General features: G+C 42.0%; 1 protein-coding gene across 2 annotated transcripts; it reads right to left on the bottom strand.

Moving 5' to 3' along the window:
- Positions 1-1,822: 1,822 nt before the first annotated feature.
- On the bottom strand, positions 1,823-24,391 carry LOC105024560 (kinesin-1 heavy chain). Of its 2 annotated transcripts, none has more exons than XM_010894562.4 (24): positions 24,035-24,391; positions 15,481-15,568; positions 15,031-15,209; positions 14,782-14,830; positions 14,272-14,327; positions 14,039-14,126; positions 12,217-12,341; positions 11,878-11,982; positions 11,107-11,252; positions 10,729-10,877; positions 9,276-9,463; positions 8,818-8,886; positions 8,496-8,702; positions 8,249-8,392; positions 7,933-8,121; positions 7,281-7,398; positions 7,066-7,121; positions 6,713-6,822; positions 6,507-6,608; positions 6,296-6,356; positions 5,752-5,928; positions 5,395-5,611; positions 4,996-5,134; positions 1,823-3,578 (listed from the first exon to the last, which is right to left on the bottom strand). In XM_010894562.4, exons 1-24 carry the CDS (start codon positions 24,158-24,160, stop codon positions 3,572-3,574), a joined length of 2,895 nt encoding a protein of 964 aa, XP_010892864.1. In that variant the 5' UTR covers positions 24,161-24,391; the 3' UTR covers positions 1,823-3,571. The 2 variants fall into 2 exon arrangements, with proteins under 2 accessions (XP_010892864.1, XP_010892865.1); XM_010894563.4 differs by having other exon boundaries at positions 1,823-3,575.
- Between the last annotated feature and the right edge of the window lie 1,386 nt (positions 24,392-25,777).

Here is a 25,777-nt window from a genome sequence, read left to right as displayed (position 1 = left end):
TGGACGATGAGTTGGAAGAATTGATTTGTATACAGTTAGTTAGAAGGAAACAAAGAAGACGCTTGGCCCCAACAACCTTTAAGATAGTGGGATGAGTCGTAAGACTCGTACCTCAGATGATTGGTTGCCATAATATTACCAAATCAAGATCAATGATATCAGTGACGTCGTTAGGCCTGGGCGTCGGGGGCTATACCCCCGGATCTCATATTGACCAAAAAATAAATAGTCCCATATCTATTAATCTATAATTCCGATCGCGTATTATGACAATGTAGACGTGTAGGCCGGCCAAAATCTACTCAAAGGGTAACCTGCACTATGGTTGGTATGCCACCTAGGTCTCTCCTGGCCTATACTTCCTTTGGTCGATCAACCATGATGGCATAAGGACCTGACTGCAAATGGATTTGATTCTTGCATGCAGGGGAGAATAGGGATTTAACTGCATGAATTTTGGGTGAGGGATTGCTTTGTACGAATCACTGATATCTGTGCATTATGCTCCCCATAATAGATCACCAAGAAAATTAACAATGTGAAATAATGCCAAATCTGCTACTATTTTGGTCAGGTACATTATTTAACATGAGATAATATCAGAAACCAGTGACCCCTTCAACAAGGCTAGCTTTAGGTATGTGTACTTCGCTCCAAAACCTTAAAGGCCCACCCAAATAATGTTAAACTGCACATTTGTATGTATATTTTTTATCAATTCTATAATAGCTTGGGAACAGTTAAAAAATCTCAGCCCACTCAGAAATATCCTTGAGCTTACACTGCAGTTCCAGATGAAATCATGATTTTTTTTTTTAAATGTTAACAGAATTAGACAAGGACAGTTCTTTTTTCTCATAATTATTTAATCACACATACATTTACATCATGCAGTCAATCCAAAATGGTGATATCATTTACCTTTAAAATTCCCCTTCTCCTCAAATCAGAGCGCTGTGATTGTGCCCCCAGTTCTCTATAGTTCCGTCCCAAAAAGCAGACTATTCCTTATATACTGCATAACGTTTGATCAGAGCCCTATGAGCTGTAGTTAAAAGTAGTGCAGTACTTAGGGAAAATGTTTCCATTTGGGACACACTCTAGGAATGATCCAGTACCTTTGTCCATTGATAGAGTCCTCATCAGTCAATTTGAACTTGAAGTAACTATTACACAGTAATAAAAAGTGGCTACATATTTCTTTAGAATCAATGCAAAAAAAGTATTTGGTTGGTAAACACCATGGACAAATAGTTGTTCTTTTTCTGTACTTTTTCCCATTTCATATCCATTAAATTTAGAGTGCAGTGGAACCCTGGGCAGGTAAGGATAGGGTACTATGCACCTTAAAGACCATTTTTCAAAAAGAAAGCCTTTATAGACAAAATGTCCTGTGACAGATATAGGCCATCTACCTCTCCAAAACTAGATTATTTTAACAACAGCAAATAGGCTAAGCCAATCATGTAAACAAAGTTACATACATTAAGTTACATTAATCAGACTTTTTAAAATGGTTCACACATCCCCAAAAAAGTTGCAATGAGTTGGAGTGTTTTATTAACCCAGTGTAAGGTTTAAACTTTACACTAATCAAAGGAGTTTCTGGAGAATTATCTTTTATTTATTATAAAACCATTTCCATAACAACAAATGTAAATATCATAAAACACTACCACCTTATTGTGGCTGCACTCAACCTTGGCCTCACCTATATTCTTCATAAAATATTGCAATCACAAGTTGTGAGTGGTTTTGTTTCATGCTGGGCTACAATCACAGCAACGTTTCAGCAAATGACATAAAAACAAAGGTAGGAGAGACATTTTACTCTCACACGAAGGGGAAATATTACTGAAGATGATCCGGGAAAATGTAAAAAATTAAAATTAAAATAAAAAGCACGTTTAAAATATATAAAGTCATTGGGTCCTGATTACAACTTTGATTAACAATAAACCACATCCCAAAATGCACAGCTTATGGATGAGCTGCATCTGAAATGGCATGTTATTCACGTAAGCACACTACTTTCAACCAGGGCCTATTTGGGTCTTGGGTCAAAACTAGCACTGTACTTAACAGGGTGCCATTTCAGAGCCAGACTAATACACCAGCAGACTGAACCCAACCAACCCTCATCCAACACCCCCTGCTCATCTGACTGCTTGATCAGTGGCAAGGGCAGGCCAATCCAAAACCGTCCCCCCAACCTTCTGACCAATACAAATCTGCTTGTCTAGATATGGAACAGTGAGACACTACATCAATCCACAATAAGATTACATGTGAACTTAACCTGGCTCAACCAATGGGGAGTAACTATGTCAATGTTGGCCTCATTTAGAGCTGGAGGGTGATTTGGGAAGTCAGAACCTGCCTTACGTTGATTCTCAATATAAGACTCTGAGGGAAGTATTCCAACGAAGGGATGTTCGTCTAGGTAATAGCCGTAATCTAATAGCATAATGTATTGCTTACTCCACTCGACACAACAGGGAGGACACCGGGAGGAGCCATTGACAGGAAGATATTATTAATAGTTAGAGTGTAAAAATAAAAATGTCAATAGTCACAGGCCAACATCCTTGATTTGTTTAGAGGACAGGTGGTGAGTGACCGAGCTAGAAAATCTAGGACAGGACTGGCATGTGGGTGCCGCCTGCCCTAAGCACGCCTGCAGTCCACACATGCTCCAATGTGCTCATAGAGAAATAACATCCAGGCAGTGAACAGGCCGTGACAAGGTGTTGTCTGTGTCCCAAATGGCACATTTACCTATGGGACCCGGTCAAAAGAAGTGCACTATATTGGAGGCAGGGTGTCATTGGGGATGCTGTAAATGACACCCTTTTTCCTTCTTTATATGCGTTTCGTCTAGTCACCTCGCCAGGATGTGTCGGGGTTCTTTTGTATTTTCATTACAGTAAAAACAATGGCCATCACAGGTTGTCTGTTATGACAAATGTAGACAGTAGCCACACCACTCTGCAGTAGAACCCAGGCATGTCACGTTACATCTGTACAACAGGACCTTAGTGCTCAATGCAGCTATCTATTGGAGAAGCTTTCAAAATCTACCAGAGACAGACGTGTGATACACTCAGTAGAATGATCAGGAAAAGTACTGTACAAAAGATGTAAGAGCATGTGCGGGATCAAGGACCCACTGCTTTTCTTTTTGATCATCTCTTTAGAAATCCTGGTAACCATACATTCAACTTGGCACATTGCAACCAACACCTTAAGACATGAATGACAACAAACTGTTCAAACAAAGCTACACACTCAGGTCACATGTCGTTCATCGTGCCAACGCTGCCCTCTGTGGTTGCTGGGGTCTTGTGTGGTTTATTTTCTATATTAAATATAATGTGGTTGTTGTTTGTTCCAGAGAAACAAAACTTGAGGGCAGGTGCATCTGTACAGGCCAGGAATATTTATATATTTATATTAAAACTCCTCCCTCTCTCTAATATATACCCTGCAGGGAGCCAATGGCTGTGATGGAATGACAGGTTGTCATGGTGATATCCATCTGCATCTTCTGTGGTCATGTATCATCTTTTCTTCAGCTGCTGAGGAGGGACAAAAAGAGGTTTGGGAGAGATCGGGAGGGGAGGAGCGAGAGAGACACATGTCTTGAAAAACATTCTATAGAGAGAACCTAGCATGCTGGGTGGGATCACTGGATTTAGAAAACATTAACAGGAGTTGACAGAAAAACAAACCTCACTCAAGTCACCAAGGATCACCGTTAGCCCCCATGGAAATCCAAGCCATTAAACCAAAGTAGCAGTTTTCTTTAAAACCGCTTCAATTTCTAATCTGTTCACCCAGGTCTGCAGAATAGTACCAGTTGGGTGTGTGCCAATCTCGTCCTGATCATATCAGTAATCGTATCTGTTACGAATGTGGAACTGCCTGTGTGTGCACGTCTGAGGAGTTGAGAAAGGACAGGGGCTTCAACCCCATGTTGGATGGTATGAAAATAACCTACATTGCAGGTCACTAATGTGTTATTTATTACTAACACTACGCATGTGGTAGCTTAAATTACTCGTCTATTTCCACATAAATGTTTACACTGAGTCAGACAAATGACTACTTTGTCAGATTTAAGGAATGCTAATAGGCTAGACCTATACTAAAACCAAAAACAACCACTTCCACGACAACATCACCACAGCAAAGTCAATGGATGATATTTTCAGCTAGATGCCCACCTATCAAACAATTTGGATTTATACAGAATATATTGACAGAAAGAAGTGGATATAGTTTAGCCCTGAGACATAAACTGGTGGAAGAGACTGCTGGAGACATTTTTATGTGTGGTATACTGGGATCATATTCGTATTCCTTATATCCGTGACAGTACTTGTTTTGTCCCGAGTACTCGGCACACCCTTAGTGCAAATGCACCCATTTAAAAGGACTTGAAAAACCCCCAGCCTTGACAGGTTAGCTGCCCCTCCAATAGCCCCCATTGTACTGTGTGTCGGGGCCAGCATCCCTACTCCCTCTGGCTATAACAAAGAGATCCCCCTGGGGGCCCAGGAATACGTTATGCTCTTAATCTCCTAGGCAGAGTGCCGGGTGCACAGACTGACTACTCCTGATTTCCAAAGTATCGTTTTCCGGAACCAGAGGCAGTGTGCTGGAGTACCAGGGGACCGGAAGCAGCAGGGGTTTACAGTGTGTTCCGGTGGACGAGACCCAGACCACGACACTGGCCTGGGCCAAACCGGATATAGCAATCTCAGACTGACCCTTTCAATTCTCCGTAACATCATTTAGTACTAACTGAACTCATTATTTTCTACCATATGTTCTGCCTGTGAGAACCACCAATTTGGCCCTCAAACTCAACTCTGCACCTCCAAGCCACATCCATTCTTTTTGTAAATTCCAACCCTCTAATCAGAGACTTATTTTCAGCCCTGGGACACCAGGTGGGTACAATCAATGATGAGATGGTAGTGTGTCACTCACTTCTTGTCTGGCTTCACGCCACCGCCTCCTCCTCTGATGGCTACGGTCTGGCTGTTCTGGTAGAACCCCCCCCCACTGCGATTCACGTTGGGGTGGGTGGGGGACGCCACTGGGGGCTGGCCAGGACGAATGGGTTTGGCTGTGTAGGGGGAGGGACCAAACAGTTTAGATGTAGTCCGTATGGTATTCATGTACTGATTAGTCTGTCTTTGACCTTCATGGAGGAAGTTTTGTGTGCTTTGTAAGAACTGAAATACATTCTGTAGGAATGTGATTTGTAAGATCAAACCATAACGAAGTATTAATACACTTCACGCCCAAAAGTAGTATATCCATATCAATCAAGAATGCAAAGAGCTGAGAAGGTAGTGTGTGTGTGTGTGTGTTTCCTCTCCTCACCGATCTGAGCGGAGTGGCCCCTCCTGGCCATGTTCTTGGCCCTAACGGCCTCTTTGATGCGGTCCACCTCCTGCTGGTAGCGTTTGCGGTCTCGTGCCGCGTTCTCTTTGGCCTCCTTCAGGGCCGACTCCAGGGCCTTGACCCGCTCGGCCGTGGCACGCAGGCGCTTCTCCAGTTTAGGAAGCTCACAGCGCAGGTCCGCGTTATCACGCACCAACTGATGAAGAGGGAGGAACACGAGAGATGAAGAGGGAGGAAGGTTTGTTAAACTAGCCATCTCCAAACGCACAGGAGTCTGTGTGGTTTCAATGTGTTTTGAGTGTATTTGTTGGGTTCAAAGTTGTTTGAAGTACATACCTGTTTGTGAACCTTGGTAAGCTGTTCCAAGTTGTTCTCCAGGAAGGAGATCTTCTGTTTCTGCGCCGCACTGCCTCCAGTATCATCAGAGTCCATCTCAGCACTCTTCTTCACTCTTGTAGCCAGATCCTGAACAAAGAGCTTCCTGAGGTTGTGCAACGTCTGTAGCTCCTTGGCCTGTCGTGAGCATGGGAAGAGGCAGAGGTTAAAAGAGAATGGAAACACCTCAGTGAAGTGACCCTCAACATCGCAGTTACAATTCAAATCTTTAAGGCATAATGATTAATGAAGAAAGCTGGACTAGGTTTAGTCCACCAAAAGTCTGTTTTTATGTGTTTCTATTGAAGCCAATGGGGTTGTTATTACCAGGATACATCATAATAGGTTGTATCTGTTACAGAAATGAATCTAGGACCCAAAATGTCCAAGCAGTGAAATCCGGCCGAAATCCCCACCGACTACTTAGGGTTAAAATGTACACGTCCTTTAGGGGCAGTCAGTTGATACCCAGTGTATCACCCCTCCAGAGTGTGAATCTACTCACCACGGTCTCCTCCAACCCCTTCAGGTCTTGTCTGGCCTGCTCTCTCCTGTCCTGCATCACCCTGCACCACACAACATCAGACACAGCTTTATCTGCTGGTCACAGCTAACCGGATGCTATAGCTTCTGTGGTGAGGACACTATGCGTACACCAGGGACCAACATGACTGGAAACATTCCAAACATGGCCACTGTCTGCCAGCATAACGTACGTGAGCTCGTGAAGCTTGCGGCTCTTCTCCTGGTCGGTGGACTTGAGTTTCTCGTGTTCCACCCTCAGGCGCTCCTGTTCCAGCATGATCTTCTGATTCAGACTGTTTCAAACACACCCACAACAACAACCATGTAGAACATTCCGGCACTGGAGACAGAAAACATTGGAGTCACCACAGTGGATAATGTGTGCGTGATGTCTTACTCCTGCAGTTCAGTGATGAGGTGCTCCTTCTTGTCCAGCTCATCTCTCAGGCTGCTGATCTGTTTCTGATGGGCCTCGCGGTGGCCGGCGATCTGCTTCTCCACAGCCTCCTGAGGGACACGTCAATCAGAGGGTCAACATCCGATCACCTGTCAAGTTCTATGTTGACACGCCCACCAGCTCCCAACACTATGCTAGAGCAACAGGGTCAGAAATCTGTTGTTCTTCCCAATTCCCATGTGTATAATACCCCTTGTACTGAAACAGGACAAATACAAGGACCCACACAGTTATTATGAAGAGAAAAGTATCATCACAGTTGGCAGTTCTGTAGTATTAACGTGGTGACATACCTTAACTTCATTGGCAGATTGGATCTCGTTCTCCTTCTCCATTGCAGTGACTTTCTCTGTAAAAAAAAAAAGTTCATTTTGTCACCAGGGGGCGCTATCAGCCCATGTGATAAAGGAATGTGTAAGAAATTGTCATCAGTACAGAGACCAGCTTTGTGTGCTATAGCTGTGGGAATGTGCATGTTTCCTGTAGCCTGTATGTGTGTATGTAATACCCTGGGCGCTGATCTTGACCAGTTCCTCATTCAGAGAATCAACGTTCTCCTCCAACTGCCTCTTCTTCTGCTCCACGTTCTGAAGGTACTCCGTCAGGGACTTGATCTTAGCCTCATGCTACAAGGGGGGAGTGAGAGGAGACTTATCATGAAGGTGTTCAATATGAATCATATATCTTCTAACAGGTTAGCAGGGCTCCCTTATATCACTGATTCTCAAACCTCTCCTGGGGACCCTCAGCCGATCCATTTGTAAGACGTTTGCCAGAACTACCACACCTGAATCAACTTTTCAACTGATTATTAAGCCCTTGGCTGCTTGATTCAGATAACCTAGATCAGGGCTACAACAGAATTGCGAGACAGTTCGGTGTACCCAGGACAGGTCTGACAACCACTGCCTCACTGTGTTAATGGGAATATATTTTGAGGCCAAACCTCAGGGGAAGCTGAAACTGGGTATGGTATGGTGGTCAGGGTCAAGGTCCATTTAAATTCAGCCAGGAGAAGAACTTTCTACATTGACCGAATGTAAACCTGAACTGACCTAGAACTACACCGTTGGCAAATGATGGGTGTGGGGGAGTGTGGACCAACAACTATGATGAGAAAAGCCTTTTTATGGTCCATCTAGTATGTCACATGATGATACCTGTTGGATCCTCAGCTGACAGGCGGCCAGCTCCTTGTCGTTCTCGTCCATCTTTTTGTTGCTCTCTGACTGGCTGCTCTCCAGCTGCTTACAGCGTTTCACCATGGTCTTCACCTCAGACTTCATCTTGCTGAGGTACAGACGAGCCACCGTGAACTCCTCATCTATTAGACCACTGCCCTCGTGTTGCTGGTGGGACGGGAAGGAGAGAAGGGATTCAGACTTACTGCTGATGTAAACAAGGAATGGCTGTTGTTTGTCAGGTTGAAGACGGACTGACATTTCCTATACCTGTCAGTTTGTAATTTCCTTTTACCTTGATGTCATTGCTGCCCACGGCGATGCCAATCTCAGCCAGGTCTTTGAGTAGAGATGACATCATCTCAGTGACCCTCTTCTTTTGGTGGTTTGTCATCTCTTTCAGCTTCTGGAGCTCAGAATCGATGGATGTCAAGACACTCTGGAGGTAGAGAAAAATAGTTCCAATAGGTCCAAGAAAGTATCACAATATGAACACAGGCAGCTCACATAGTTTGCAGCAACAGTGAAGGACATTGCCTCACCGTTTTCTGGTTGAGCTCTTCGCTGAGGATCTCAAACTCCTTGGTCTTGTCCTCCACCTCCTGACTCTTCTGGTCATAGTTAACAGCCAGCTCCTCCAGCGCCTGTAGAACCTCCTTCACCTCATCCTTGGAAGCCTCATTCTCAGCCTGCAGGCGGTTTAACTCTGACTGCAGGTTGTCGTGGTCACGTCGCGATGAGGCCAGCAGCTACACATACGGACGCATTTTGAATCACTTACAAGAACCGACACCATAGGCCTCTAGTTAAAAGTAGTGCACTATACAGGAAACATAATGCCGTTTGGGTTCAGACAACACTCACCTCCTCCTGGTCCAACATCTGCTGCTTGAGCTTTTCAGCCAGCTGGCTTTGCTGGTTGATCTCATCATCCTGGATACAAACACACACACACACACACGTGATTCAAACAAGGACTAAACTTTATGTTGAAACTAAAATTATATTTCATGTATTATTGTTTTGGTGGGGGGAGGGGGGTATTTTGACAATTTATTAAGACAGTATGTAATAACAGAGGGGATACAGATAGATGGGAGACATATTGAAAGGTTAGAGTTGTGAGTTGAACCCTTGTCTCTAGTTCGAAGAAAGAAGGGTCATATCTGTCCAATCCTGTCCCAAGATGCAGTGTCCAAGACAATCAACTCCCTGGCTGGTTCATCTACTGAACTAGAGGCTCTGTGGGCGGTCTCACCTTTACAAAGAGGAGGAGCACACACAGTGTGTAAGTCAGTCTGTCAGTGGGAGGTCTCTCTTACCTTATCATCCAGCTGCTTGTATAGCTTGGCCAGTTCCACTTCACACTTGTCCTTCTCAGCGTCGGTCAGACGGAGCTGAGGCATGTTGGGGGTGGAGGCAGGCTTGTCGTTGGGCACGTTGTCCAGAGCCAGCACCTCGGCCTGGGCCTTCTCCTTGTCAAACTGCTCGTCCACCGGCACACTCTCACCTACAGGGGGCAGTAAGGTCAAAGTGAGCTGAGCCAATAGTAGGGTGAAGTGGCTTGTTGTCTAGATGCTGATTGATTATTAGATAAAGTATAGAAGCGGATCTTAGATCTGTACCAAGGAAAACCATCATCCCAGAGATCGGACAGACTTTACTAGGCCTTTACTGTTACATTTGCATTTCTGTCATTTAGCAGACTTGGCTCCTAGTTAAGTGGCTACATTTTAAGATAACTCAGGGGAGCAACGAACCAACTCAGGAGTAGTAAGTATACTGAACAGATTTAACAGTCATATCAAAGCGGTCACCAAAACAGCATTCTATCATCTAAAAAATATAGCCAGAATCAAAGACTTGGTATCCCAAAAAGACCAAGAGAAGCTCATCCATGCTTTTACCTCTAGTAGGGTTGACTACTGTAATGGCCTCTTAACTGGACTCCACAAAAAGACTGTATAACAGCTGCAGCTCATTCAGAATGCTGCTGCTAGAATGTTAACCAGGACCAAGAGAACAGAGCACATCACTCCAGTTCTTAAATCTTTGCATTGGCTTCCAGTCAGTTACAGAATAGATTTCAAAGTGGTGCTTTTAGTTTTTAAATCTCTGAATGGTATAGGACCCGAATACATTTCTCAAACACTTCTCTTTTCATGTGCCTATGACTGAGCACTTAAACTTAACCAAACTTAATGACTTATGTCATGCAATAAAATGCAAATTAATTATTTAATAAATTGATTTTCTGGATCACATTGTATGATTTATAGACCTATACATGCTATGTAAGTAGGAAAACCTACAAAATCGGCAGTGCATCACATACTTGTTCTCCCCACTGTGTGTGTGTGTGTATTTGTGTGTGTGTATATATATATATATATATATATATATATATATATATATATATATATACACACATACATATTTCTTTTTTTCTTCTTCTTTGTAAAGCACATTGAATTGCTTTGATGCATGAATTGTGCTATATAAATAAACTTGCTTGCTTACACTGGTTAGTAGAAAGTACATCCTACTAAATGATAAAATAATAAGCATCGCCAGCATTAGCAGCTAAAGGCAACGCTAACCCATAATGGCCTTAAGGGTCCTCAATGAACAGGGCCCTTGTTCTTCTAGTGTTGGTCATTAAGGCATAAAACAGTGACTGTTACATTTTTTTCCTTCCAACATCATGCATTACTTCTGACCAGCGCCCAATGGGATGTGAAGACCCTGCGGACATTACAGTCCTCTCCACCTCACCGTTCCTCCAGCGGTTTAGTTCGTTCTCCAGCCAGGTAATAGTGTTCCTCAGCGCCTTGCCCTTCTCTTTCTCCCTTTCGTATTTCTTCTTCCACTGTTCTGCTGTCAGCTCCACATTCACACACACAGTGTTCTTGATGGTCTTGGCTCTGAAGGGCCAAAACATCACCCAGTGTTAGAACTCCGCAGGCCTAAGTTGATCACAAAGCTAATTCTTAATATGCCAATTTCATCATCGCGCTTGTAACTGTGTGCTGAAATCAGTTTTGTTGTGACTGCTGACAGGCACAATTGGGTTGTATTTTTTTGGGGGTGGGTGGCTAGTGAAAATATATTTTTGAATAAACAATCTATTTAAAAGTTAATTAATGAGCCCACCTCTGCCCAAACATTAAGGTGGACTTGGTCTCGGACTCATTGTAGGCAGAGGGGGAGGCGCAGATTACGATGGTGGTCCTACAATTCCCACCCAGAGAGTCCTGAAGGATTCTGGTCATTTTACTATCTCTGTAAGGTATATAGCCCTGAAACCAAGCAGACCAAACAAAGAAAGAATATTAATGAAGAGAGAAAAAACAATACATGCCCTCAGGTTGTTAAATTCGAAACAAGAAAAACTAAGAAGGCTGTACGGCAGTACATGTAGAAATATGTTTATCATTACAACCCTAGAAATATCTATAGGGGTTTAGTAGTAATCTGTTTACCATTACACCCCTAGAAATACCTATAGGGGTTTAGTAGTAATACGTTTACCATTACACCCCTAGAAATACCTATGGGGTTTAGTAGTAATACGTTTACCATTACACCCCTAGAAATATCAATAGGGGTTTAGTAGTAATACGTTTACCATTACACCCCTAGAAATACCTATAGGGGTTTAGTAGTAATACGTTTACCATTACACCCCTAGAAATATCAATAGGGGTTTAGTAGTAATATGTTCACCATTACACCCCTAGAAATACCTATAGGGGTTTAGTAGTAATATGTTTACCATTACACAACTAGAAATCTCAATAGGGGTTTAGTAGTAATATGTTTACCATTACACCCCTAGAAATACCCATAGGGGTTTAGTAGTAATATGTTTACCATTACACAACTAGAAATCTCTTTAAATATTTGTCATAACAGAGTACTAACTGATCCTTCGGCCAAAGCAGAGATGACGTTTCCCAGGGATGAAAGAGACTTGTTGATGTTCTTGGCCTCATCCAGTACGGCACCCTCCGCACCAGTCTTGCTGACCTGGGAGGAAAGAGACAAACGGACACCATCTAATAAGAACAGAAGCCGTAGTAGTGTACAGGCATTGGTCAAGCATGAGGTCTAAACGAAATTACCTAAAAAGGTTTAACTGAAAGGTTAGGCAACTAGGGAAAAACTTATTTTGGCCATCTGCACTTGCTAAAACATGGAAAAAATATTAATCAATACTACATTTCTACAAGTTCAACTGAAGTGTGCATGTGCTTTAATTACTTTTTCACTTCCAGCCAGATCGACGAGGTAGAGCTTCCCACTGAGTTTTTGCTCTGTAGCAGTGTTCTCCTGTTTCACGTTAATCTGGAAGATGCTGTGACTTCTGGAGCTGTGCTCATTCATGTCTGCAGCAAGACAACAGGTCAGCACAGGTTAGACAGAGGCACACAATGACACCTTCTGTGTGCCTCTTCTGTGCACCTTTTTACCAATTTAGACGTGGATGTGTGATCTTCAATTCCAACATTATTGACAGATACAGGCGACCGAATTTAACATTGGACACTGAAAGATTACACTTTTAAATCATTTATTTATAAGAAATGTACAGAAACACATTTTCATTGTGCAGGTAGAATAAGTACCCCCCTAGCTTCAGTAGATGGTGTTGACCCCTTTAGCTGAAATAACTTCATGTAGGCATTTGTGTAACCATCAGTCTCTTAGATCAACTGGGAGGAATGTTTGCTCACACTTCTTTACAGTACTGCTTCAACGGCTTGTTTGTTAGGCAAAAGGCACCTAACAGACTCTCGGACAACGAGAAACCAGATTCTCTGGGCTGGTGGAATCAAGATTGAACTCTTTGGCCGGAATGCCAAGCGTCATGCCTGGAGTAAACCAGGCACCGCTCATCCTCTGTCCAATACCATCCTTAAGGTGAAGTTTGGTGGTGGCAGCATAAGGATGTGGGATGTTTTTCAACAGCAGGGACTGGGAGACTAGTCAAGGATGAGGGAAAGATGAAGAGAAAAGTAAAGATAGAGCCTTGATAAAAATTTGCTCTAGAGCTCAGGGCCTCAGACTGGTGCAAAGGTTCACCTTCTAACAGGATAACAACCCAAAGCACACAGCCAAGACAAAGTGGCTTCTAGACAAATCTGTTAATGTCCTTGAGTGGCCCAGCCAGAACCAGATGAAACATCTCTGCAGATCTGAAAATTGTTGTGCAGAGACGTTCCCAATCCAACCTCAGCAAGCTGGACAGGATCGGCATAGAAGAATGGAAGAAACTCACCAAAAGGTGCGCCAAGCTCGTAATTTCAAACCCAGGATTCAGAACAGCATTCTGAAGACTATATATTTCTTAACATCTAAATTTGCAAAAAAAAATCTAAAAACATGCATTTCCTTGGTGATTATAGGGTTATTGTGTGTAGATTGATAAGGAGTAAAATGTATTCAATACATTTTTGAATAAAGCTATAAGTCAACAAAATGTGGGGAAAGTAAATGGGTCTAAATACATCCGAATGTACCGTGGAATACAGAGCTGTTAGCTGAGGTAAAAGGTGGAGTACTGTGTCATTGTATACAGCAGCTTGGTTAGAGTTTCTAGATGCATCAGTTACAGTAACCAGAGATATGATATATGTGTGAGAATAGCCTGTGAGCCTGATCTGTTACTGCTCTCCAGCCAGCTCACTATGGGATGGTCATGTTTAACTTTTGTGGCGACAATGAGTGGCAAGGTGTTGGTGAGAGCAGAAATAGATCTGGAAATGGTCTAGCGTGAGAAACCTCTGAGCACATGAAACCATTTCTTAATCAGAACAAAGGAAAACCACACTCAATTACCTTTTCAGTCAACAGGGGCATATCAGGTAGCAGTACATACTGGGAAAATATGGCATTGAAATGGATCAAGTGTGGATCAGGCTTGGCATTTCGGGATGCGTCCTAAATGGCTCTATGTTCCCTTCATATTGCACTACTCTTGCCCAGGGCAAATACCAGACCACTACAGGCCTTGGTCAAAAGTAGTGCAGTATTAAAGAAATAGGGTGAATAACTGATGCAGTGTCTTGTTGCGGTGTCTTACTTGTAACAGCTACGTGTCTGTTAGATTTGCCTTCGTCAATAGTGTCCATGACTTCTTCTGGGCTGCAGACAAATCTCTCTGTGCATCCCTGGGGACAAGAAAATATATGATGTGACACTGCGCCATCTTTTAAATGACTAATATTCTTTAACAACATTAAACAAATATCTGCCATTTAGAAGAAGCTGCTATCCAGAGCAGACGGTGACAGTTATAAAGTGAGGACAGTTAACCTTGACATAGGGAACTCTGTTTTTGTCTTCATGAACCGACAGGTTGGTCTTTGACACTGAAGGGAGAAGAATAATACAGCATGATCAAGACTCATCTTCTGCCTAAACTGCACAGCAGGAAGCCTGTCATCTGCTTACAAATATATAATAATTCACCATTATATGTGTGAAGCAACATAATACAAAATCTGGGTGAGGCAAATTCACTTAATGGCAGTTACTGAGGCATTCATCGAAATACAGACATTCTATTCAGAACAAAAAGACTCATTACATTATCAGCAATTCTCCTGTTTCTACAAGTTTCCACATGTTTCCACACATTAATAAGATCCACTCTGCATAGCAGTTAAACAGAACGTGATGTAAACGAGCCAATTATCAACCCTACTGCGACAAGCTCAAAGAAGATACATCCTAATACCAACAGTATGTGGTGCTTTACTTGGTCAGTAGTAGGGATACAGAAGTATCCCTTGGGCTCAGTGAGCCTTTCAGCCTAGGACTCACCATCCAAGAGGTCTCGAATCTTGTCCAAGTAAATTTCAAAATATGAAACCTGAAAGAGAAAAGGACTTCTGTTAGCAAGGCGCCAGGCGAAGTGATTCTACCGAGTGTCTTCGAAAATACAACTGCAATTGAATGTTGAATGTGGTTCTAACTGGAAATAAATATTGCCATCCCAAATAGCAATTATAAAGGACGCCATATTGGCCATAACCCATAGGATGAGTTTCTAGGGTACAAGCCAGTACCTACCTTGATATGAAACTCCAGGTTCTCATCCATGGAGTAGATGTAGTTAAAAATGTCCTGCACTATCCTGGGGATGATACCCATCCCATCTGGATCGTGGAGGTTACCCTCCATAGTGTGTGTTTTGCCCGATGACGTCTGCCCGTATGCAAATATCGTCCCGTTGTACCCTTCCAGAACATCTGAGAGAAGAAGAACACCAACTAGACTTACAAAATGCTAATGTGTCTTTTGTACATCCAATTAGACATCCTGATTGTAAGGAAGTAGTCAATCAATCAATCAAATGTATTTATAAAGCCCTTTTTACAACAGCAGTTGTCACGAAGGGCTTTACAGAGACACCCGGCCTTAAACCCCGGCCTTAGACATTGCCTTCTCCTTGTGTTTGAGCATCTACATTAGCAAACATGCAAAGTAGGGAGAGTGCATGAGCAAGACAGCTGAGCACACCTTTGACAATCTTCTGGGCGCAGGCGTTATAAACTTGCTCCTGTGTCGTATTAGGCTGGAACACCCTGTCAAACTGGAACGGTTTGCTCTGTAAGACAGACATTAAAAACATAAAGAAGAGAGAAATACTGTAGATTATATAGAATACTGTGGCGCGGACACACTCTGGTCTACCACATCAGCTTCACTACAATGTCCCCAAGGGAATGTTATGGGAGGCTCCAGAACATTCTGGAGACAGCTGCAGGGCTGCCCAGGTTTTGACCGCCTGCACCAAGTTTATAAAATTATGCACTAGGGCTGCACAATATATAGTTTCAGCATCGACATTGCAATGTACGCATCCACAATAGTCACATCGCAGAACGTTCGTTCGTTGCTGTACGTTCGTTCGTTGCTGTACGTGGTTGACATGCAGGCTCTGCTTGCGCTTGATGAGCGAGGAACCGGCCAAAAAAGGCAGAAATTGAGAATTTGGTTGCAAAAAGAAATGAATTGTCAATTATATGGAAGTATTTCAGCTACAGACAAGATGATGTTGACCAAAAACAGGTACTTTGTAGAGAGTGCCATGCAATTGTTGCCACAACACGACCAATTTGATAGATCATTTAAGGCGGTACCACAAATCTTCATATGACGAGTGCAAAGCATCTCAATGCCGTCCAAAGCAAAAACACCATACAAGAAAGGTTCCAAGCGGCAGAGAAAAATCACAGATTCAATAACATTTCACATCGCCAAAGACATGGTGCTAATTTACACAGTTACCAAAGAGGGTTTTAAAAACATCCGATTACTTGACAAGCCATCACACAACTATTTTTCCCAAGTTGCCATCCCAGAGTTGCATTATCAGAAATGCAAGACAAGTTGAAACAAAACTGTCACAAGTGGAATATTATGCAGCAACAATAGACTTGTGGTCCAGCCGGACAACGGAGCCCTACATAAGTCTGACCGTACACTTTATTAATGAGGACTTCCACCTGAAAAGTCACTGTTTGCAAACTGCATTTTTCCCAGAGGATCATACAAGTGAGAACATCACAACAGGGATGAGAGAAGCTTTAGCTGATTGGGGCCTAGATGAGAGTCGTCTAGTCTGTATTACAACAGACAATGACACGAACATGGTGAAGGCTGCCGCCCTGAACAAGTGGACCAGATTACAGTGCATTGGCTAAAGATTGCATCTTGCAGTTGGTAAGTTATTCCCAATTGCGCATTCTATTTTACTACAGTTGCTATTGCTATTCTATTACTGTTACAAATTATTACATAGTAACCTGTTCTGAAATATAAATATTTTCACAAGTTTCATACATTTTAATTGTAGAGGATGGGGCTGGGGAAGAATGAAGGATACAGACTGTCAGGTTGATAGCCAAAGCTCTTTCTGAAGCTCTTTCATATCGGAATATATATCACAGCAAATCGCAATGTCAGTTATTTCCAATATCGAGCAACCCTATAATGCACTCACTATTGTACATGTTTACTATAAATGTAAAGAATGTGTGTACACATGAATACCCTTCCAACAAATAATCAAGAGGTATCAAACAGCTAATACTAAACACCAACAAATCCAACAACACAATACTGTTAAAACCATACTGTGAATAATAGACCTAATGAACCCCTGGTGACCCTTCAGCTCCCTGGGCTAATAAGCAGCTAACTGTTAGCTTCGACTCAACATGACCAGGACCACAGATGGCACAGACAAGAGTTCTCAGCTGAGGAAGAGATTAAACAACATCACATTTTAATACGATTTCAATACTGAACTATGTAATGATGTCAACTACACAGTCAAGGATATTAACCTGATAAAAAGCATGGGCTCTATTGCCCCTCTGCTCCAATAAGCAGTTTAGAGACCAAGGACCATATCAAGTGTAGGTGTGCAGTTTTAGAATCAGTTTTGCCTTTAAGAAAACATGAAGATTACATGCACAGAAGTGGACCTCATCCTAGACCAGAACACCAGCTCTAACATGCTTAAAACGGTTCAGTCTTCACCCTCATTCTCTCGATACACACCGTCCCATACTGTACCCACCAGATGGACATGAACAATTCATAAACACGGCCACCGCAGACTACAGCAATGGCTTGACACGATCCTTGGCAGACCAGAGAGTCTCAACGGTACATCTGCAGTAATTACCAGGCCGAATAACAACACCTGAATGGATGTGGAGGCCCCGCCCCTCCTCCAGGGAAAGGTACGGTGTAACTGAAGCCTCTTTTCACTGTCACCATGGACACGACACACGACACACCTCGCACCAACACCTCTTGGTTGACCAAGTAAACAAAAACACCTTCTTGAAGACTGCCTACACCTTGAAGTTGTGGCGTTGTGTCAGTCAGTACACCCATTTGCTGCACTTACATCAACGCAGCACAGTAAAGCTTGTGTTGGTTATGGCTTGGCTTAAAGTGGTCAGAACCCAGACGTATCTGTACAGGACCCACTGCCTAACCCACTGCTCAGAACCCCTGCTGCAGTACTGACATCATTAGGATTGTCCTCACTGACACTAGACTGCAGTACTGACATCATTAAGATGGGCCGGTCCTCACTGTCACATTACTTACTGCAATACTGACCTCATTAAGATGGGCCTGCCCTCACCGACGCTAGACTGCAGTACTGATATCATTAAAAGGGGACGGTCCTCACTGATGCAAGGCTGCAGTACTGACATCATTAGGATGACCCTTACCAAGTTCAAAGGTCTCATGAGTATGCGATGCACTGCCCAGGTGACTTAACAATACCATTTAAGGGCTTTTCTTTATTTTAACAATTTTCCACATTGTAGAAAAACAGCAAAGACATCAAAACTATGAAATAACACATGAAATCATGTAGTAAACTAAAAGTGCTAAAAAGATAAAATATATTTCATATTGCTTTGCACACTCCTTGCATTCTCTCAACCAGCTCCATGAAATGCATTACAACTAAGAATTGAGCTTTGTAAAAAGTTTATTAGTAGAATTTCCAGCATCAGTTGTGCTTTGACAACATAGAGTTGGTATAAAGAAGACAATCATAATGTCTTTAGTGTAGTTGTCCATATTATAGCAAAAACAGCTCAAGCAAGCACCACAGTCACTTCATACAATGAATCCTACCTTAAGAGAAGAACTTGAAAGATTCGCTAAAACCAACAAGCGCTACGATGGAAGAGAATAAGTGACGAGGCTAGGAATCAGAAATTAACTGCAACTCAGATTGCATCCCAAATAAATGCTTCACAGAGTTTAACAGACATCTGTTCAGAGGTGACGGCATGAATGAATTGCTGCAAATAAACTACTGAAGGAAACCAACAAGGAAAAGACTTGCGTGGCCCAAGAAAAACAAGAAATGGACACGGGCCGATGGAAAACTGTCCTTTAGTCTGAGGAGTCCATATTTGAGATTTTGGGTTCCAGCCGACACAGAGTGAGTGAACAGATGATCCTATGGTGAAGCATGGAGGAGGTGTGATGGGGTGGGGTCCTTGCTGGTGACCTGGTCTGTGATTTATTTAGAATTCATGACACACACAACCAGCATGGCAACCACAGCATTCTGCAGTGAAATGCAATACCATAGGGTTTGCGCTTATTTGGACTATGATACATATTTTAACAGGACAATGCCCCAACACACAGCTCCAGGCTGTGTATAGGCTATTTGACACTGAAGGAAAGTGATGGTGCTGCGTCAGATTACTTGGCCTCCACAATAACTGACCTCAACCCAATTGAGATGGGTTGGGATAGGTTGGACCGCAGGGGTGAAGGAAAAGCCACAAGCAAGTACTCGGCATATTCCTTCATAACCGTTGGAAAGCATTCCAGATGACTACCTCATGAAGCTGGTTGAGAGAATGCCAAGAATGTGCAATGCTGTCATCGAGGCAAAGGGTGGCTACTTTGAAGAATCTAAAATATTCGCTAGGCCTATTTCAATTTGTTCTGCACTTTTTTTGGTCACTATAATTCCATATGTGTTATTACATAGTTTTGATTTCTTTATTATTCTACAATATGGATAATAGTAAAAAAGAACATCACAGCAAGTGGAAATAGTAATTATTACTCAGTGAAATCTTTGTTTTAAAATGTATAAGTGATGTCTTTCATGAATAGGCTGAGTACCAATGGTAACTTGTACTGCCTTGGGGAAATCTGATTTGGTCTTGAATGTGAACAGTTCTATTGAATAGACCAGTGTTACATTCAAGATCACACAGATGGCAAAATAAACAGCCACAGGGGGATCTTGGGGGTTCAGATACAACAAGTGCTTCAATAAGCTTGAATTAATCTGCGAAGTGCCAGCGTGGTAATAATCAGCTGAATACTTAACAGTTTTGATTCAAATCCTAGTTGAAGCAATGGTCATCGCAGCAAGCAAACTGATGGCTATAAAATGCATTCTTCTGCAGTTACATTGGCCAAAGGCTACCTAATCAGGTACTAGGTCCTGAGTGTATATCATTTGGGCCATGTCATTTGTATTTATTTAAGAATTTAAAAAAAAGGAAGAACTAAAGGTTGAAGAAAATATAACTGTTTCTGCAACATTGAAACTCCATAATATATTGTCTGAAAGTTTGAGTCCATACTATGTTGTTCAAAGTAAAATCATTTGAAATAAAATGAAAGGACAAGGGTAAGGACCTGTATTTATTTGGCTGCATCTTTATATTCTGTTTCTACTGCTGTAGCTAAAAGTAGCACAGTCCCTCATGGTTTTCTCACACGTGGGCCTGTGTGTGTGTGTGTGTGTGTGTGTGTGTGTGTGTGTGTGTGTGTGTGTGTGTGTGTAGGTGTGTAGGTGTGTGTGTGTGTGTGTGTGTGTGTGTGTGTGTGTAGGTGTGTGTGTGTGTGTGGGTGTGTGTGTGTGTGTAGGTGTGTGTGTGTGTGTGTGTGTGTGTGTGTGTAGGTGTGTAGGTGTGTAGGTGTGTGTGTGTGTGTGTGTGTGTGTGTGTGTGTGTGTGTGTGTAGGTGTAGGTGTGTGTGTGTGTGTGTGTGTGTGTGTGTGTGTGTGTGTGTGTGTGTGTGTGTGTGTGTGTGTGTGTAGCTGCATGACTGTGAAAGTGAATGTGACAGCATCATACCCTGGGAGGCTGACGTGATATTTCTCTCTCTTTCTCCAGTACGAGTGAACGGGCAGTAATGGAAGCGTGAATAATGGAAGCATGAATAATTCACCCACGCATTTGCTATTGAAGATCCAGAGCCGTAGAAACTCTCTTTCAGTGTGCCTCACCTGGGACTCAATGGAAAACTTTAATTTAATACATCCCAGCTCCGCTGCCAAAGCCAGACCGGCAGAGAAGAATGCAGGCTCTACAACACATGCTGGTGACACAGGCATATCTGACTGGTTTGGGTTCTCTCCCATGTGTATCCGGACAGAAGAGACTCCGGTCAAAAGCAGTGCAGCATATAGCAGGATCTCAGTCAAATGTTTCTCTAATGCAGACATGTGTTTCCGTTAAATATGGTACAGGATGAGAGAAAAATGTACTATACCCATTAACGGAGTGTGCAACTTATGTATACACACACAGTGCTCAAAGTGGCACAAATCAGATTATGGTAATTCGATGTAAAACAACATGCAATGTTTGATAACATTTTATTGTCAAGTGTTTGCAATTTCACACTTTTCTAGAAAAACTACACATCTGATGCGACCGGTCCCATTTGTGAAAGACATAAACATTTCAGAAACTCAGACAGAAAAAAGGACTGCTAAAACTAGGATTGCTACAATGGCTACTTTTAAGGATGGCTCCAGCATAAATTGCAAAGTGATGAATGACTCACTAATAGTCTGCCTTACATTAACCATGCAATTTAATGAAAGGCACACTTCAATTACTATCTGAGAAATAAAAATGCAAATCAGCCATGGCCATCAAAACTGTTGTTGACGTATTTGGAATTGTAGCATAAAGACTGGGTTAAAAATGCATGTTTCAGCTGTTTGAAGGCTCACACCTTGTCTGGCAGGTTATATCAAGCTCAAACATGGCTTTGTATGTTGTGGGCCAATTAAATTCCATTACACTATGTAAATTTACAAACCGACTGATAAGCATGACGGTCAAATTCATTTACATTAACTGGTATTTCAATGAATAGGCCTACAGAGCATTATTATGTAAGGTGTGTTGTTTTTGTCCAAACAATTTTGCCTTGAATCCATTTCATTTAAAAACATCTTTGCTAAAAGCTAGCAATTAGATTAGATAGATAAGAAACGAGGACCTAAGTCAGAGTCAGAGCTGGTCAACCCAGATAAGTGAATCTGTGAAATTAACGGACACGATAGCAATGATTACCACCAAACCCACTCTCCACAGGATTCACACATGAACCCAGGTTGCCACTCTAAAGGGGGAACAGCTGGTTGCCAGGAGAACTATGGGGATTAGCCAGGGGGCCTGTGAGGTATGAGTCTGTGTGTGTGCGTGCGTGTGCATGTGTTAGAGCGTGTAAGCACAGAAATTGGCAGCGTGTACTGCCAATGATGGGGAGTCTTACAGTAAGTGGTACTATAATCAGATGCATGTGTCCTTATTACACCTTTACTAGGCCCAGGTTTAGATGTGAAGTCTTGTTAGACTAAGATAGATGGGTCTAAGCTCTGATCGTACAAGTAGCTGATAAAATGGAAACGTGAAGTCACAAGCCAAAGATGCTAACTTATAATCTTGAACTTTATAGGTTACAGCCATCTAAGATCTACCCCCAGGTTAAATTGCCTATACTCTCATTGGTCATGTTTTCACTGTAATAAAGCAAAAACCACACAGCACATTTTTTTTTGCTGTTGGTAGACAATTTTATAGACTTCATGGTGTTGGATTTGATGAGGTGTGTCCAGGGTTACAAAGTCCTGGAGAAACAGGAAGAGTTCTTGAAGAGGAATTATAGGCTACAGTAATCTTTAACCTATTTTTATGTACAATATATTGCCTTACTGTCAACCTGAGTACCAGCCCAGTTATTTTACAACAAACACATTAGGAGTAACTACTCTTTAAATGTAAAGCTTTACACTCACAAAAGTAAGATACTTTTTCATGTGGTCCTTTAAAGGCCTACAGTGCAGATATGGAAAGATGGCATGAAATGGCATGTACAGACAAGTTACCTTTAAACCAATTTTCCCCTTGATCAAAGAAATAAGGGATTATGTCTACAGAAAACAATATTTCATATACACAAGAAAGACAAGTTGTGCTGTGAGAGTGAAAAAACTCCAGGCACAGATTTGTGTGTAAGGCATTTCCTTCTTTTGTAATAAAGTGGCACCCATTTCATTATCTTTATCGGGTGTCAAGGCTGTATCCGAAATTACTCCCCACTCCCTTTATTAACCCAATAGAGCTCTGGTCAAATGTAATGTGCAACATATGAAACAGGGCCCTTTTAGACACAGTCAAGGCTGTACATTACAAGACAACTATAATTAAGCCAAAGAAAAACAAATTAAAGTAGCCATGTCAAGACAACATCCATTTGCATCTAACCTTGACATTAATTAAATGTATTTCATTTAAATTCTGAAAGCTGCTTTTGCCGATCAAAGTGCTGCTGTACTGATTTTGTTCTGTTTTCCAGTAGTCATGTTTCCGTTAGTGAAGTCATGACTAAAATAAAAACATAATGAAACATTTAATCAATCAAATGTATTTTATAAAGCCCTTTTTTCACCGTCACCAAATGCTTTTACAGATACCCAGCCTGAAGCCCCAAAAAGCAAGCAACAAATGAAGTTGATGCACAGTGGCTAGGAAAAACTCCCTAGTACGATAGCTTTGCTGCAACTACCACTGCCAGCTCAACTGGATAAACGTTAGCTTGTTAATGCAAGTCAAATATGGTAGTTGCATGTGTTAATCTTGTTAGTCATTTCAAGCATTGACATAATTCGACAGCTAGCTAACGATTTAGCTACCTAGCTAGTTACTACTAATGCTAGCTAACTAAGTGGACTGTCAGCAGGTGCAGGTTGTTACCGTTACCTAAACAATATCGTGAATGTATTCTGACGCAACGTTTAGTAAACATTATGTGGTTTGCAAATGACGTTGGTGGTAAAAAGTTAGAGGTAAGAGTTACCTACTCTACCTAGTTAACGTTAGCTATTGCCTAGCTGTCATTGTTGTTGTTGAATGACAACTGTCAGGCTACAACTATGTAGCTAGCTGACACGACAAGATTACCTAGCTAATCACGAAGGAGTTGGCTGGCCAAAAAACGAAATGGAGTTAGGGAGATGGTTAGCAATAAAATGTGCACTGGCTAAAATTATGTACTAACATTTTGCTCTGTTCCGATCGGTGTTGATAGTGTAGCCCGGGTGAGCTAGCATTAGTGATACAGCTGATGATGTGGGTGGACAGGTCAGTTAGCCAGCTAACGTTATAACAGTTAGCTAGAGTGACACCAATGCAATGGCGCAGCAGAGACAATCGCAGAGGGCACTCGCTTGCACACAAAGAAATACGTCAAAATAACTTACCCCGAGGACCACATGGTCTTCCCCTTGAAATTTGGGGATGTATTTGTCCCCCCTAGTCACCTCTGAACTGTTCAAGGGCCTGAAACGGCACATCACTTTGATGGTACACTCTGCCGGGTCGGCCATCTTCCACAATTTACGGATGAAAACACAATAAAAACACAGTAGATCCTCGTTCTAGAGGCGGCCGAGGATAGAGAGAAGAGGGCGGCCCAGACCCTCAGTCCCAAACTGAGACTAGGTAGTAGACTAGGCTCCGATTTTTAACAATGAATGGCTCTTTTCTTCTAGGGTGTGCTAAAATCACTTCCTCTCTAATATGGAAGCCATGATGCCGGTGGATCCGTATCTAGCTCACCCCCTCCGTCTGCGTGAGATCCATATACCACATGACGTCACCCTAAATAATCAACACTCCCTCAGTAAACTCCTTTGGTTTCTGGCAAGTGGCAAATCATGTTTCTCCAAATTGTTACAATGGATCACTATACCAGTTTATATGCTAAGGCAATAATCAGTTAATAGACACATTATTGACATTATTACTTAGATATTACTCATACATGATTAATCACCTGTATGACGTGATCAAATGTTGACTGATGGTGGTAATTACGTTTTCAGTAAAGCAGAGGGTATTTGTATAGATACATTTCAATATGACATTTATCTGTATAGAAAGACCTAAACCGTTATAGGATATGGCCTCGTCATCATCCCTATACATCACACACTACTGATGCCATGGTCAAGAAATGTTTGAATGAAACACAAGTGTTAAAGAAAAATGTCAACACTGCTGCTCCCTGGAAAAGAAAAGGATGGGACTTAAAATAACAAACATCTCTCAGCCCATTCAAATACCAGATAGACTGGCCCTCAGCTGTTTTTATAGAGTGAGTGAATGGGTGTGGTGCACATCGACTGGATCTGCCAGTCAAGTTGTTATAGTCACTAAGGAACAGAGGAGTCCTCGGGCATAAAGTGTGTCCCTACATAGGGAATAATGTGTATTAGAGTAATGATAAAATTATTGGGCAATAGAGAAACACTGGGGCCTGTATCCATTGTATGACTGCTGATCAAGGATCAGTTCAGCCTTTCAGATTTTAACTGCTGAGATTGTATATACAAATGATACTGCACATGATTGTAGATAAATATGTCTCCCGTGGGACACATTTTGATAAAATCGAAGTTATTTAGCAGATATCTTATGTATATTTATCCAGAGGTATGTCTGATATCTGAGTTCAGGCTGTGTTGTCCAGAACAGTTACTTGTGGTTTCTGTGAGAAACCATTACAAAGGATGCTTCATCTCCAAACAGTCTAATAAACAGTATAGTGGTTTATCTGATATGGCCCTCAATTATCTATAGACTGTGGTTTACTACTTTTAACCAGAGTTGAAACAATACAAAGGAAAAATTGTGCTATTTGGGATGAAGGCATCTTTTTTATGATTTTGAGTATTACCCCTAGAGACAGTGCTTAGCAGTTTATGGAGATGATTTATATTATAAAGGCCTTATTACATGAGTATGGGAGTGCTATAATATGAAATAAATCAACCAATCATTAAATACTTAAATATATAAATAAATAAATACACATTCCATATGCATTGTGTACACTTATGCATTGTCCAAATAAATATAGATATTTCATTTTTCTCCCCTTTGACCCACTACCACAACAGGTCCCAAAAAGACAAGAGGATTGAAAAGCACATAACTGAGAT

The sequence above is a fragment of the Esox lucius genome, chromosome 3 (assembly GCF_011004845.1).
Source record: "Esox lucius isolate fEsoLuc1 chromosome 3, fEsoLuc1.pri, whole genome shotgun sequence".
Classification (NCBI taxonomy): domain Eukaryota; kingdom Metazoa; phylum Chordata; class Actinopteri; order Esociformes; family Esocidae; genus Esox; species Esox lucius.
The sequence above is the reverse complement of the archived record's forward strand: the minus strand, read 5'-3'. Positions and strand labels throughout refer to the sequence as shown.